This window comes from Phlebotomus argentipes, unplaced genomic scaffold (assembly GCF_947086385.1).
Source record: "Phlebotomus argentipes unplaced genomic scaffold, Phlebotomus argentipes genome assembly scaffold_4, whole genome shotgun sequence".
NCBI classification, from domain to species: Eukaryota; Metazoa; Arthropoda; class Insecta; order Diptera; family Psychodidae; genus Phlebotomus; species Phlebotomus argentipes.
In genome coordinates this window covers 7,850,163-7,867,020 of record NW_026776174.1, presented here as the reverse complement: position 1 = coordinate 7,867,020, position 16,858 = coordinate 7,850,163, and the positions used below count along the sequence as shown (strand labels likewise).

General features: G+C 37.1%; 2 protein-coding genes across 3 annotated transcripts; one reads left to right on the top strand and one right to left on the bottom strand.

Moving 5' to 3' along the window:
• Window positions 1-766: 766 nt before the first annotated feature.
• On the bottom strand, window positions 767-11,632 carry LOC132258131 (sodium-coupled monocarboxylate transporter 1). 2 transcript variants are annotated; one of them, XM_059755258.1, is made up of 6 exons: window positions 11,479-11,632; window positions 3,018-3,376; window positions 2,547-2,721; window positions 1,584-2,480; window positions 1,394-1,524; window positions 767-1,332 (listed from the first exon to the last, which is right to left on the bottom strand). In XM_059755258.1, exons 2-6 carry the CDS (start codon window positions 3,374-3,376, stop codon window positions 801-803), a joined length of 2,094 nt encoding a protein of 697 aa, XP_059611241.1. In that variant the 5' UTR covers window positions 11,479-11,632; the 3' UTR covers window positions 767-800. The 2 variants fall into 2 exon arrangements, with proteins under 2 accessions (XP_059611241.1, XP_059611240.1); XM_059755257.1 differs by lacking the exon at window positions 11,479-11,632 and adding an exon at window positions 10,778-11,080.
• Window positions 11,633-13,148: 1,516 nt separating this feature from the next.
• LOC132257430 (calreticulin) lies at window positions 13,149-15,807 on the top strand. The gene is made up of 4 exons (XM_059754319.1): window positions 13,149-13,373; window positions 13,519-13,623; window positions 13,763-14,235; window positions 14,354-15,807. The coding sequence occupies exons 1-4, from the start codon at window positions 13,286-13,288 to the stop codon at window positions 14,912-14,914; spliced, it is 1,227 nt and encodes a 408-aa protein (XP_059610302.1). The 5' UTR covers window positions 13,149-13,285; the 3' UTR covers window positions 14,915-15,807.
• The last annotated feature ends 1,051 nt before the right edge of the window (window positions 15,808-16,858 follow it).

The following is a 16,858-nucleotide window of genomic DNA, read 5'->3' as shown; positions in this document are numbered from 1 at the left end:
GTGAGGTTATGAATTTGGTCTTTGAAATCCTTTTTGAACTAATTTAGATCTTTATAAACCTGGAAATGAGTATGAGTTTTTTCGATCAAACATGCTCAATTTTGTAGAAAAAGAGAAATAATCTCCGTTTAGGCACAAAGTTGATGATTTTGAGGGTTATTAAATCGACAGAATCTGTTTTAAATCAATCACATAACCTAGAAAAGCAATTGAACTTGTCTTTCTAACTAAATAAATATTGAAAATGCCTCAATTTGTTGAAATTGAAGCTTTTGCTATGTAAATATTCTAAATATTTTACCACTTTCAATTCCCAAACACTTCCAAAAAGCTGTACACCACTTCCGACCATATTATCTGCCCCTTGGTAAATCCTATCAGAAGAATTCTATTGCCTTTCTGACTCTTTTAAATTAGCAAACTGGAGATAATGGAATGTTTCGTATAATTCTGTTCCTCTTCATTAAGTTTCAACTATCTACAATACAATAACACACATTGTATTCATGATTAGAGCCTTCTAATGAAAATACATGAATATATTGCGTTCAATTGCAAAATTATTGAGTACATAAAAAATTTCGTCTTGAAAATCACAGTCTAGTTCGACTTTACCATTTTCTTGATCGAAAAGAAAGAACTATCTATGCTATGACAATCCCCAAAATGGGGGAAATCATGATAAATTGAGGAGTAATTTAGCAGTGTGAAAAAAATAATTAGTGATGAACGAAAAGAAATCACATGGAAAGTCATTGAAATCATTTGCATAGATTGTGAATCATTGTAAGAGATTCACATCAGACCTCATTCTCATCGATGCGCTTGTAGATTTCCACCGGTTTTGGTGAAAACATCTTGTTATCGACGACTAAACTCTTAATCTGAACAGATTCTAGGCCATTTCCCGTCTCTTTCTTCGCATTCTTATCAATTACGATATTCATTGATGGCAAATTCTCCTCATTCACCGTGTCTATCTTGTTGAGATCCTCAATTGTGGCTGTTGTGAAGCCATTCACTCTCTTCGTGTGGCTTCCCAGCTCTGCACCTTCCTCAATTTCAAATCCCAGATTGTCCTTCTCAGTGGGCAGATTCACCTTCAAGCACTTTTCCGGGGCAGTCTTGCTGGGCATGGCTTTGTATTGGCGCGCCTTGCCGGGCAGCCACTTTGAGAAGTTAAATGCTGGCTTGAACAGAAGATTCGAGTCGTACACATCGTCACTGGACGCAGTCAACCAGCTCACGACAACACCCACGAACACCGTCACGAAGGTTCCGATGATGCTCCAGTACATGAAGGAGATCGAGTAGAAGCTCTGCAGGATGGTTCTGTGGCGAGAGAAAATGGGCGATTAATCCCAAGTCTGATGATATTCTTTAGCTCACTTACGGATCATGAGCTGGAGGAGTCGTTGGGATGGCATAAGATGAGTTCCAGCCCACTTCCAGGGGCATATTGTTGACCAGCCAGGATGACGAGGACTTTGTGATGGCCTGAGAGAATGTGTGATTGGTGCATCCCTGGAAAAGACTCTGAGATGAGAATTTTCTTTCAGAAATCACCTCAAGACACTTCTTACATCGACAGATGTTGGCATAAGCACAGGTTGGGACGATTTCACAGTGAAGCTTCCAAAAGCAAGCCAAAAGGAGACAACATTGGACATGATCATGCCCGTGGCGGCTCCCTTCCAGTTGGACATGGGAAAGATCATGGCGAGCAGAAAGACCCCCAACAGCGGTCCAGAAGTCACTGATGTCATAAGCATTGCACTCTCAATCACCCCCGAGAGCAGTCCCACGCTGAAAGCCACACCCATCACGATGATGCTGTACATGCAGCCGAGGAACTTAATCGTATTCACCTCCTGCTTCTCCGTGAGACCCTTGAAGTGTGGCAAGGGCGACAGGAAGTCCTCCCAAGTGACTGTGGCCAGAGAGTTGATGTTGGACACACTGAGACTGAGAGCACCGTTGAAGATTGTGGCCATGAAGAGTCCCAGAAATCCTGGCAAGTATGCAAATTTATCCTCCACGAAGAATGGCAGAATCTCATCCATCTTCTTTGTGTATCCGGCAGCCAGAGGATCGCAGTTGACATACGTGGAGAACACTCCCATGCCCACGATCCACGAGAGCGAGAACAGGATGATGATCATGGGAATGTTGGACAACATGGTCTTCTTCACTTCGGCGAATGTCTTGAGACTCACGTAGCGCTGCACAAAGTTCTGCTGGCATCCAAATTGACTCAGGGACATGAACAACTGACCAACCCAGGCTGACACTGTGTCCACGCGCAGTGTGAAGTCTCCGGAGAAATTGAAGAACTGAAATCGTCCCTCATCTTTGACAGTGTCATAGACTTTCTTAGGACTACCCGTCTCGAAGATACCCTGAATGATTATGGCGACAGAAATGGCAATCATTGTTACACCCTGAATTACATCAGCGGTTATCGCAGCTTTTAGGCCTCCCTGCAGAGTTGAGAGACAACATTAGCAAATAGATTGATGACTCTATCTTTCTACCAGTTAATTTACCAGCACAGTGAACAGTATTCCTACGACCGTGATGCCGACAAGGGACATCCAATAAGGCACGCCGATGATTGTATTAAGGGCCACACTTGGTGTGTACACGGTGACTCCCAAAGCCAACACTTGTCTCAAGATAAAGGAAATTGACGCCAAACATCTCACTAGACGACTGTTATATCTGAAAGAAAGAGATTTATTATATGCACACATTTTTCTCTCATACTGCGTACACTTTCCACATGCATCTTGTCTGGGTTAATAGCCTATTACTCTTGTTACCTTGAAAACCTGAAATTTTTACCCTGGCAAAGGTTTGTCATGTGCAGAAATTCACACCTCTAGACATGCGCGGTGATTTTTTAAATAAATTCCCAAGAGATGTGCGAAAATCACCAATGCACGTGGAACGCAAAATGTCTCTTGCAATTCAAGTTGACACACGATTATTTATCTAAAAGAAAATTCACAACTAACCGAAGGTCCAAATACTGATAGACTGATGTAATTCCTAAGCTGTAGTACACGGGAATGAAGACGTACAGCACCACTGGATAGGCCGTCACCATGCCGTAGAGCGTCTCCCACATGGCCGATCCTCTGTAGAACAGCTCACTGGGATAGCCCAGGAAGGCTCTCACGCCCAGCGTTCCGCGGGCAATGGACAGCATCATGGCCAGAATGGAGATTTTGCCCACGGCAAACACAAAATCGGCCTTTGTGTTGTCTCGCTTCTTGCCAAATATTCTGCTCCATAGCGGCACCAAGGATGACAGGATCAGGAAGACGAAAAACACTATGTAGTCCCACGTGAGGGAACTCAGCGATCTGGCCATCTGGAATGGGAGAATTGTGCACAAGCTCAATCAAAACATCCAAAAATGGGCACAAGGGGGAGATAATACGACTGAACATGGTGTACACTACTTCTTGTCTCTTGGGCAGTGCTTAAAACATGCATTTTAACTATTTTCTTCTCATTTTTTGGATCATTTCATACATTTTTCCATCTGCCTAAGATCATAACCTAAAAATTACCTTAAGATATCCAAGGAAAATCCTTCAAAGATAGTTGTTCGGAACGGTTTAAAGGCAAATCAGGGATATATTGATCTTTTTTAAATCTTTAAGCTCTTAGAATAGATATTTTATGTCCTGAAGCAGTATTTTAGAGGTTATGATCAATCTTAGCACAATTAACACAGTTTAATACGGAAAATTTGTTATCTGTGGTAAAATTGACGTAAAATTTTTAATTTTATATTATTTATTTAGGTTAAACAGATAATCTTGAAGATCAGACAAATATTTTCAAGATTATTATTATTCATTTATTCTTCCACTGAACTGTACACCACTTCTGATCATAATCTCTCCCCCTTGTGTGGGCTATTGTGTGATCTCCTTGATTCATTTTTTGTATGATTGTTCCTGGCGGAATTCCATTTATATATCGAGTGTATCATTCTAGATTTACGCAATACTGTAACAAGATGCACAGGTTGATATAAAGTTTGACTAGTGACGTCAAGATGAAGTTGACAAGCTCTTCAATTTATGCATGATTCAGAAATTAGTCACAATTTCACTAAATTAAAATTGTCCCGATAAAAATATATTGACGATATTGATTTATTCCTTGAGTCATCGATCTCTAACTGGCTTTGTCGTCGCTTGTTAGATGGCAGATGAAAAAGAAGTACATGTTCTCAGTGAATTACCGTGAATTTATGAGTAATACAAATATTTCTCTATTAAATAGTCATGTGTTGACAGAAATTAATTGTAGCATGATGTGTGCGAGCGAACAGATGATATCTGCGTATGGTTTGTGCATAAATATTATCCTGATAGAGCGTCAAATGCCAACCGAGCTGAGGCACGTGATTGTGGGTTTAAGAGGAAAGAAAATAATTATGTGGAAAGCCCCTACGGAGCCACTTTGTCAATATTTAGATGATTGTGAAACTATCACATCACGCTATACTCACCTGATGTATATCTAAACCTATCTAAATGACTAAAAAGTCCGCGCTGTTCAAGTGAAATTTTTATGGTGTGGGCAAGATGCAAAATTGGAAATTGACACATACCAATCATGTTGGGAAAAAGTAACTTCTGTTTAGGAAGAATTGTCGAATGGTGTGATAATTTGGAGCAAATAAACTTGGACATGTTGCACGATCTCTTGCAATTTCTCCAAACATGGAAGAGATGTGCTTTAGAGGAAACCAACGAGAGACTATTTTTAGCCACTCTTCTCGTGCGTGTACAATTCAATTCACTCTCATAATATTTTCTTCCAAAGTACAACCCAAGGCAGAGATAATATGCCTCAAGCCTGTACACCACTTTCTGGCACTTCCACACAATCTATATAAAATCTTCTAACATTTCAGACACTTCTAAACGCCTTTAAGGACATTTTCCATTGCTTTTTAGACTCCTTCAACTGTTTCTCACACTCAATTCTGACTTATTACAATCTAATGAAATTGTAAGGTTATGAATCCTTCCTAATTTCTACCTTAAATGAGTAGGTATAGTGAATATCTCAATGTTTTTTACTAGATAGTTTCCTTGAATTTGCCACATTAAAGCACAAACCGCGGAAAAACCAAAGGAAAGAGATAGTTTTTTAGACTTAAATAATATTTTTGAGGTTATAATTGACTTTTAAGCTCTTCCGACTACTGAAATTTGATCAATCTGAAGTTTTTCAAACGCAAACACTCAATTTTGCGGAGAAAAAGACAAATATTTACAGTTAAGATACAAATTTTATGATTTTGAGGGTTATTTAATCGCCGGAATCTGTTTGAAATCAATCACATAACCTAGAAAAGCAATAAAATGGATATTTTTAAGCAAAATAATTAAGAAAATGCCTCAATTTGCTTAATCAGAAGCTTTTTTATGCAAATATTGTAAATATTTCAACACTTTCCATTCCCAACACTTTTGCAAAAGCTGTACACCACTTTTGACTGAAATATCTGCCCCTTGGTACAACCACAAAAAGATAAAATTGAAATTGAAAATAACGATCAAAACATGCAAGAGATTATTACAATAAATTGATAGGATCTGTCAAGAATAAAGTAATAAAATGATTCAAGCTTATTAGAGTTTCAGAGCAAACGATGCTGGATATTTTTTTCCCCGCTCTTTACATTGCAAACTTATCAATGAGACGCACGTGATATTAATTATATGAATGCTCCAGTCTCTGGGTAGATAATGGAAAATTTTCTGCTCTATTGTCCAATGAAGTTCGGAGCAAATGCAAAAAGCAATTAGATCATAATTAGTAGATTTGCTGTATAATCGCCTTTAATACACATTATCAGGTGGTTTTCAAATCTGCGATGTTATTTCGCTGGATTACTTTGCGTATCTCTCTAATTGATTTAATTTTCGCATCTTGTGAAGAAAAAAAGTATTGTTTATTATTTGGAGATTTATTGCTCTCTGCACGATATTAATTATTATGATTACCGCACATAATGTGTGTTTATAGAAAACACTCTCTAACATGTATGCCAATATCATGATAGTGTTTATTGCAGAGGCTTTATATTGTGCATCAATTTGCACCGAATCAAGGCAATTAAATTGATCAAATTAGACAAAGGCAGCAATTTTCTTGAATTGAAGTATTTACTCCCAATTTCTAATCACCGTTTTTCGTACATTTTACGCTCCTCCACTATAACTCAATAGAATTTGAACATAGCATATTATCGCACAAAGAGAAATGAACAGATTAACCAAATTACACATTTCCCATCATTATTTTCCCCGTTGAATGGTGGAAAAAAAAATGAAGAAGAAAAACATTAATGAGAAAAATCATATTAAAAATTCATTGAAGTTCCAATAGAATTTTTCAAGTGAATGACCATAAAACAAGTTGCATTTTTTGTATTTAACATCCAATCTATAAATAAACAGAATAAACTATATTGATTTATGGTGTGATCGCGCCGTTAAGTCTATTTATATCTCGCGTCTTTAAAAGGCGAATAACTCTGAGACTTCTTATCCGTATTAGTTTGTTGAACGGCGTCGCGCAAAGGTATCCAGTTTAAACTGAAATAGATCCAGAAAATTGGAATTCAAAGATCACAAAGCAACACAATGAATTCACTGTGTTATTGACAATTTTCACTTCGTTTTTCACTTTATCGCACGCCACAATAGTTTGCTTAAAGAGATTTTTTTTTGCACTAATGAGCGAAAAAATTGGAGCCACACTTATCATTGTTATGATTTGAATTTTTTGGTGATCTCGTGGCCTGAGAATTCCGCCCCATACTCCAGACATTTTCCGCAGAATCTGTAAAATGTCCGCATGGGCATCTGTATATACACAAACTCTCGTGAATGTAAATGGATAGAAGATTAATTGTCAGCACGCGTTTCGGTTGATAACTCCGCGAAATTCTCGCCCAAAAATATATTATATACAAATCCTCGCTGAGCTTTGTTGTAGCTTTTTTTTCCTGTAAACACGATGGCTATCTTCAGGGTAGCTCTGTGTTATTTACTATACCTTTTTACACTCAACGATGGTGAACTTCATATTAACAAACACATAGCGTCCAGTTGAATTATGTGATGCTTGAATTATCAAATCACATGAGAGAAAAGCGCGTCACAGCGGCGTGATTTTGTTTAGTGGTGCTTTTCATATTGACTTTCATTCTGATTAAGATTATCATAAAAGTTCCGCATCAAGGGGGAGATAATATGCCTAAAATCTGTATGCCACTTCTTAAAACTTTCAACATTTGAAATTTTTAGACTGTTTGCCCAATGATTCTCTAAATATAACGAATTTCTGTAAGAATTCGCTTGAAATCGCGTTTTTTTGGGTGTCTTTACTAACTATAACCTCAAAATCAGGATGATTTGTCAGTAAAAGAAGCATAAAGAAAAGAAATATTGTAAGTTTTTCAACACTTCCACTCCCTAAGTATTTTTGCTGATCTGTACACCACATCTGACTGTATTATCTCCCTCTGTGAATGCTCTGTGAGTAATGCAAATCGCACACTTAGAATTGCGATATTCACGGGGAATTTGTGGGGTTTTTTTCTGTATAATTATAGGGCTCTGAGTTTTCAACATATTCGTGAATAGATATTCGAAAAATTTAGTGCTGAAAAATATCTGTTTCGCTTTCAATTTGTGCTTCAAATTCAGTACATAGTGTAAGTATGTACTTTCGAACACATGCAATAGGCGCACAAGGTTATTCAGACAACAATGTACATTACATACATAATCTCATGCCATCGACTTATCGCGGTAGTTTGTCACACTGAAACTGTACATTAACTTGCAAATTATATACATATGTAGGTAATTTGCTAATATTACTTAATTGCGCAGGGCGCTCAGCATCATGTCTGATATTATTTGCGTACAATTTAAAAACACAAACTTCTTCAGCGAATGCAAATGTAAAAGACGCATTTTTACTGTATTGAAATACTTTTTGGGATTGAAACATTCCACTGGAATGGCTGGTAATGAAAAAATGCTCTAGTTTTTCAGCAATAACCCATCATCGTGTGTCTAAATCAAATATTAGTCCAATGAGTCCAACACTTTTTAACTCCACGTGTGACAATATATTGAGAAATATCTATGTTCATCGCAAATTCAGATATAACACGCATAGAAGATGAGATATGAATGTACAACAATTACAATAGACAATTAAGAATTTCTTCATCTAAACCGGAAATTATTTTTTTAACGTACAACCAAGTGGAAGGTTCTATTTTAATTAACCATTTCTACCTCTCAATGTTTAAAGTCACTTCCCTACAGCTTTGGGAAATGCATAAAAACGATAACTTCACCGCACAAACTAATGGTTTGGTGGAGATAAAATGATTTTACGTGTAAGATTACACACGACATTTTTCTTTCCTTGGCAAAACTCAAAAGAAAAGTGAGAGTTGGCGCAGAACTCAAGCTGGGCAAAGAGTTTTCAGAAACACAATTGAAGGCAAAATTTAACATGTAATTAATACTTTCCAATCGCAGTTCCACTTTGTTTCATGTAATATATTTACATCACCTCTAAAGCAAGAGATTATTTCAACCTTCACCTTCAATATCGTGACAACAGAGAAATTACAAATGTTTATCTTTATGCACCAAAACAATTCAATAAAGTTACTTTTACCATTTTTCTCTCTCTCTCTCTATAGTTTCTTTTGGTATACATTTGAATATTTTTTTTATAGTCAATAAAATTATATTTTCCGTATTACTTAATTGAGTTTTTCTCGAAAGCATTTTCCTGATTCATTCTCTTGTGGCAATTTAATTAAGTCTCATTAATCTTTTTCAATCATTAACATCTATAATGACAGTATTTGTGTTTGTGACATGAGATGAAATGTAAGAGAATATTAATGCTCTGTGTGTAAGTCAAATGAAAGTTTGACGCATTTGCGCCTCTGTAAGGTTTAATTTTAGTAACACGAGCAAAAATGGTAGAATTTACCGAGATTTTGTCGAGATGAAAAACAATTTAAAGTTCTTTCTTATTGGATTTTAACACTAATTTGCAAAATTACCTTTAATTCGTCACAAGAAAATAAAGTAATCCTTCTCAATTAACTTGACAAATTGATAATAATTTTCTGGCTATTAAAAGAGAACGATTTCTGTTTTTGCTAATTTGTAATATAATTCATAAATATATATATTCCATACAAACATATTTATTGAATGGTTTTATTTTCCAACTAAAAGAGAGTTGAACGGAAATATTGTGTATTTTATTTATAGGTTGTTTATGTACTTGGCAAAATATAAACTCAAAATTGTATTCTTATTTACTGATTACAGTGTATTATATTTTCTGATACAATCTTGGGCTTGATTTGGATCGAGCAATGAAAGTCACTGCAAAATTCATTTTTAAATACTCAAACTGTAGCTTTAAAGTTTCGGTTCTGATTCACTGAGCAAAATAATTTAGGAATGTGGAAATAAGACTTTTCATTATATAAAAATTCTTCTATAAATATATACGATTTACTCAGTGAAGTAACGTTTGATTGTCGTGAAAACCTGTCTCAATTCCAATGGAGTTAAGACAGAAATGCAAATTCCACATTTTCTTAATATTGCTTTTTTCTTTTGTTTTTAAATTCACGTCAGACGAAAACAAATTCAAGCAAGGAAATGAACTGAGGCAAAAATTGTAAAAAGAAGTGCATTTATGAAGGTAAACGTCCATTTCGATTGAAAATCTTCATCATTGTTGACTTCAAGGGGGAGATAATATGCCTTAAATCTGTACACTACTTGCAAACACTTTCAGCACACGAAATTCTTAAACTGTTTCTTCACTAATTCACAAATTATAGCGAATTCTTAAGTTTCCATGCGATATTTCTACCAGAAACCAGTAAAAAACCAATTTTTTGAATATCTTTTACTACCATAACCTCAAAAATAGCTCTAAGAGATCTTTAAAGTCACCGTTTGGAAGCTTTCTGTATCACAAAATAATCTGTCAATGATCTTAAAATTGCAGATTCTGACTCAAAATCACCTATAAAATTTTCTAAATAAACATTTTCCAAGTCCAAACGACAATTTTTGAGGTTATGTTCGAGTTTAACACAATTTGCAGTATTTCTTGGCATGAAAATATCTAAATCTACCAATTACTGGCGATCTTGATGATAAAATCACCAAGAATTAATATAGGAAAAGAATATTGTAAGTTATTCAACACTTCCACTTCTCAAGTACTTCTGCTGATCTGTACACCACTTCTGACTATATTATCACCCCCTTGGTGTACTTCTTAGTGGCGAAATTACAAAATCTCGATCAAAAGAAGCCCATAATTAAGTAAATCACTTGTGCGACATTATTTAAGATGATTGTTGAATTAGAGTTTACTTTGTGAGTTCTGAGTTGATAAATTTATTTATTAATTTTTTAATTTATCATTTAATGATGGAACACGAGAACTTAGTCATTGGCAAAAATTATCTCCCGAAGCCTCTCAAAGTAACAAGGAATTTACGCGATAATGTTAATTATTTCGTTAAACTTCTTTGCAGAAAAAGAAATACTGGGTCACAAATCACTGCGTCAGATTCTCTTTCTTCGGATGCCGATGAAAAACCAATAATTTTCGTTGGAAATCCACAGAAGAAAAAATGCAAAAGTTAAGTAAATAATAAAATACACACCTTTCACACTAAAAATCTGCAAGATTTCTATTAAGTTGTTTTCCTTCCTTGTATATTTGCCTTTATTGAGCACTTTGCGCGGAGTTTTCACTTTGAGTTACATGAAGAATTTCACTGTCTCTCTTTGGGTTATCGAAAAACCTCAATTGAAATTCTGTCTATGATGAATATTTGTGGTTTAATTTCGGACAAGAAAGGTGCTCCAAATCAACAATGTTGCCCTGCAAGAGCGACTAAAGAGTGTTTCTAAACGCAGAATTGATGGAAGTAAGTCGAGTGATCAATCGCGTCCGTTGTGTTTGAACTCCAAGATCACACTGGCGCGCGCAAAGTTTCTCTGCGAGGATCGAACTGGTCGCTTGTGAGTGTGAAACGCAGCGAAAACCTTGTCTGGGTCGCTTCGGCTGATTATCACAGGCCTTTCTCCCCCGCCAAAATATTGTATATTGTGCAATTTATATGTAATGCGAGATCACCAGTGGCTGTGTATTGATTTCAATTCGTCTCTCTAAGCGATGACGGAATCGAGTGTTAATTTCACCACTCCTCAGATTCCTTAATCACTTGGATTGTCTTATCCTACTGTAGTGGCTTCAATTCTCATCATGCGCTTATGAGCAAGCTGAGGCGACACACTCTTCGGTGCAGTGAATTTTTTCCCCTTACAAAAAGCCAGCAATAATAACAAGTCGAATACTCACTGGTTGGCCGGTGGTGAAGATTATTTCTCGTTTCACATTCCAGAAACGATGCTCCTCGGATTCTGCAATTGAGATGAGTAGAAAAAGAGCATGAAGATGCGCAGTGCCTAGACATAAATGCAGTGTTTAAGGAGGATAACTCGGGTGGTGGAGCAAAATAGAAGAGGCGCAAAGATGGAATATCCCCGCGCACTCACCCTCCAGGTAAGTCATCATCATCTCGACTACGCGCAGAGTTATTAAATGTCTATTTTTAAGCTACACTACATTCTCGATTAACATCCAGTTTGTTTGCTGTACCACAAATTGTGTGTACTCGCAAGAATTGCGCTGGCAAAATTTCACAGTCACAGTTTTGCTGCATTTTTGATCTCTCAAACCCGCTTGACCGCTAAGCAAGAAGACTTCAGTATATAATAATATTGATAGTTTTCCGATGTCGTCCTCATTCATTAACGTGTGCACATATCAATTTTGAGCAATTATTTTTCATAAGTAATTTCCTATGAGGAATAATTGTGTAGCTTATAATTCGACAAGTCAAAATCGTCCTTTTTCAGGAGAGCAAATTGAAAATTTCGCGTTAATATTGCTGCGAAAGTCTAATCATTCATTAGAGCACTAATATTGCTCTGAAATAATTATTTTGTGAAGGTTTCAGTTGATTTTATTGGTATTTATTGAAATTTTTGACTAAAATATGGGGAAATTAATAGAAAAACTGAAAATGTTAGTTTCCAAAGTCGCTTTAAAATTAACTTTTTATATTTTAAATGAACTTTTTTTTCAAATTTTTCAAGTAGAAACAACCAGAAATGTGACAAACTGAATGAAAAGATTTTTTTTTGAATATCTAGATTATTATGTTCATCAAAAAGACCATTTTATGCGAATAAAAACAATTAGAGGACAATTTTCTTAGAAAAAATATACGACGTAAACGATCATTAGTAAATTTTTCATAGTTTACGCTACAAAGCATGAAAAATTTTTACATCCAAGTCATTTGGATAAAGAGAATTTCTTACTATTGCTTCATAAAATATGATATTGTTAAGTTAAATAGTTCTGATAAAAAATATAATGTGTAAAGTCACTGTTTAAGTATTAGTTCGTCTAGTCTAAGCAAACGAAGCAAAACACTTATGATCAGAAAGATAAATCTGAATGATTTATCACTCATTAGCGAGTCATTTTATCATTGTTTTAAGAAATTAACAACCAAAAATGAATCAGTTCTTCAGACATTCCATCATTGATCAGTAAATAAATATATTTTTGGCACATTTGCCACTAAAATTTTGATATTGTTATCATCTTTGTTGATCCAGCAAAAACCAAGACAAAAACACTTGCAAAAACAAGTTAATAATAGTTTTTGTAACTTCCAACGACATTTGAATTCAAGTCTGGTCGAATAAACTGGACGAATTGGGCGAATGGATTTGCCGATGCGTTCTTTCAGCAGATGGCGCAGTGTGAAAGTTTCTGAGAAAAAGCTCCGTTTCGAGCTGTTTTCTTTTTATTGGCGTTACGATGTCCAATCAAAATCTTCCATCTGTAGCCGCCATATGTGAAAAAAGCCGTTGTCTCGCTCGCGCCACAGCAAATTGCGTAAGAGACTGTCGCGGACATCGCATCGTCCCGCTCTGTGGCTGAGCTTTCGGGTGAGACTGGAAATCACTTCGGTAACATCATTCGTGGCTTGTCATTTAAAAAGTGTGGTTGCAGATAGATTATATTAAATATTGAAGTAATTACGAATATTTAGAACTTTGCAATATCATCTTCTGCAAGAGGGAGAAACATGAAGTACAGTGCAGTTGCTATTTTGGTGGTGGCCGCGCTCTCGGCGGTGAAAAGTGAGGTGTTTTTCGAGGAGAAATTCCTGGACGGTGAGTTTCGCCGGGTGTTTCGGGTAGAAGGAAAATGAGAGTTTGAGCACCGCCATGGGTGTGATGACGAGATACGAGAAAACCGGCTGAAAACGTGCCGAGGCTGATGGAAATGGCTGAATTTCTCCCTTTTCTCGCACACTAGACACGTGGCAGGAGTCGTGGACGTACAGCAAACACCCTGGCAAGGAGTTTGGCAAATTCGTGCGAACTGCTGGAAAGTTCTTCAACGACGAGGAAGCCGACAAAGGTAGGGGACCTCTCTTGTCTGACTACGTGTCACTTTTCTCCCCAAGCCCCGCCGCGGCACGCCGCCGAGGAGGCCTGAGTTTCTCCTCTGGCCGCGCAATCCACTGGCCACTGACCGACTCACTTATTGGCTATTTTAGGCCTTCAGACATCCGAGGATGCCCGCTTTTATGCGCTTTCCACCAAATTCACGCCATTCAGCAACAAAGACAAGCCACTCGTGGTGCAGTTTTCCGTGAAGCACGAGCAGAACATCGACTGCGGCGGCGGCTATCTCAAGGTGTTCGATTGCTCCCTGGAGGAGAAGGATCTGCACGGCGAGAGTCCGTACTTGCTCATGTTCGGCCCGGACATCTGCGGTCCTGGCACCAAGAAGGTGCACGTGATCTTCAACTACAACGGCAAGAATCACCTGATCAACAAGGAGGTGCGTTGCAAGGATGACGTGTTCACGCACTTCTACACGCTCATTGTGCAGCCCGATGGCACCTATCAGGTGCTGATTGACAACGAGAAGGTGGAGTCGGGTGTGCTGGAGGACGACTGGGACTTCCTGCCGCCCAAGAAGATCAAGGATCCCGAGGCCAAGAAGCCCGAAGACTGGGATGAGCGGGTAAGCATCTCGTCAGCACGTTTTCTCCCCTCTCCGGGGATTAGGCGTGGCACGTGACGATAAGAGTTGTTATCGCGGGGAACTGGACAACCATCACTCATCCATCCTATCTTTCTAGGCCACAATCCCCGATCCGGACGATAAGAAGCCAGAAGACTGGGACAAGCCAGAGCACATCCCCGACCCAGACGCCACCAAGCCCGATGACTGGGATGAGGAGATGGACGGCGAGTGGGAGCCACCGATGATTGACAATCCGGAGTACAAGGGCGAGTGGGCGCCGAAGCAGATTGACAATCCCAACTACAAGGGCATCTGGAAGCACCCGGAAATCGACAATCCAGAGTACACGCCCGATGAGAATCTCTATCTCCATGAGGAGATCTGCTCCGTGGGCCTGGATCTGTGGCAAGTGAAGTCGGGCACGATCTTCGACAACTTCCTCATCACAGATGATCTCAAGTATGCCGCCAATGTGGCTGAGGGTGTGAAGAAGACGCAGGTGGGCGAGAAGAAGGTGAAGGACGAGCAGGACGAGGAGGAGAGGAAGAAGATGGAGGCGGAGGCGAAGACGGCCAAGCCGGAGGACGATGAGGATGACGATGATGCCGCTGATGATGACGAGGAGCCCGTGATTCCTGGCGAAGTGGAGGAGGCCGAGGAGCACGATGAATTGTAGACACACAATGAATTTCTTAGTGAGGGTGATTCCGAAATTTCTCTTCATTGAACAAAAAGAAATACTGATAAATAATTTTTTCTGTATCTTTAAAAATCAGTCTTCGATACATTTGCATAAAGAAAAAAAAATGAAAAATTTAGGTCCCTTTTTACAGTAAAATTGTTTTCCTGCAACGTTTTTGAAGAAATATTTAGCGCAAATATCACACTTTTTTGTATGGACGATTTGACAGTCATTTTTTTCACAAAAGAAAATATTTCTAGAATGTATATATACAAAAACGGATGCTATATTATGACTTATATAGTGAGTTATGTTCTAATAATGCAACAAAATTTATTTTGTAATGAATGTGAACTGGTTTAAAAGAAGAAAAACCTCAATTTTGTTGTCTGGTTTGCACGGGATTTAAGAAAAGATTGTGCAGAAATTTGTGGTCGAAAGGAAAATGATGATTGGGAGGAAGAAAAAAACATGTTCTTTACCAGTGAAAAGATATCGAATCTTGCTATTTTTCCATTTTGACTTTCAGTTTTTCTTTTCTTCACTAATTTGTGTGAGCCAGACATTAATGAAAAAGGGGAAGTAAGATCTTAGAATGGATGTAAAACACACTCATAAATTCCACAAGCCAATAATTTATATATTGAAGAAAAAAGAAAGAAAGAAAGAAAGATATAAACTTTGCAAAATGACCGTCATAAAATATTCCCTGTGTTTTTATACGACATAAAAAATACTTACTATAAAAGTAATATAAAAATACATTTAGATTTAAAATGTATGACTGATATAAGATTAGAAATAATTTGTATTTTCTGAGAGAGCAACACACAAAAAAGAAAACTGAAAGCGTGATGAGTCAAAATAAAGTAATAAATTAATTTAAAGACATGTTTTACTCTTCGACAAATTGGCATTTTCGGGGAAAGAGATTTAAATCCTGATTATCTGAAGAGATTTTTCAGTTGTAGAGGCATTTAAGATAAGGTCTGTGTGTAAGATTGTGAGATAAATGGTGAAACGGAAGTGCTCAAAATGGTTTATTTTATTATTATCGTCAGAATGATTCAATTTCGTCCGAAATGTCACAGAGCATTTATGAATTGTGTAGAGAAGATGATTGTTTTTACCATAATTACCAACTCATATTTGACCATTTCATTCCTCTTTAGCGTGGCACAAGGGGGAGATAATACAGTCAGAAGTGGTGTTCAGCTCAGCAGAAGTACTTAAGAAGAGGAAGTGCTTAAATTAAATTTTCTTACTGGCAAATTATCCCGAATTCTTTGGATTTCCCTCGATTTTCACGTAGAAAGAAACGGGTTAATCGTTTTCTAGGTTATGTGACAAATCAAGAACAGATTCTAGGACATCAATTCTTAAGTTCAAATCACAGAGATCATAATTAAGCACTTTTATGCTAATAAACATTTATATTTTGAACCTTTGATGACAAGAAACACTGTAAATTGTATTGAACTCGAACATAACCTCAAATTTAGAAATCTTTCTAGACAATTTTGAGTTCATTGGCAAAATTCAGATCATAACAGATAATTTTGTAATCTAGGAAACTTCAAAACGGAGTTCTTTAAGATCTCTTAGTGATATTTTTTAGGTTATGATTGGAAAAGATATCAAAAAAGCTTTTTAAATGGATTTCTGTAGAAAAATCTGAAGAAAACTCCATGTAGAAACAGTCTAAAAACGACAGGTGTTCTAGAAGTGTCAGGTAAATTTGGAAGTATTTGGAAGTGATGTACAAGATGAAGGCAAATTATCTCCTCCTTGGCGTGGCATTGATTTTATATAGAATATTATATGTGAAATCTTGCAACATAGAATGCATTTTTTTTTCATTTTCTGTGCACCACTAAATGGAAGAGATGCATAAATGTACAATTTGTGTTCACTTTATATATTTGTTCAATTGTTAGG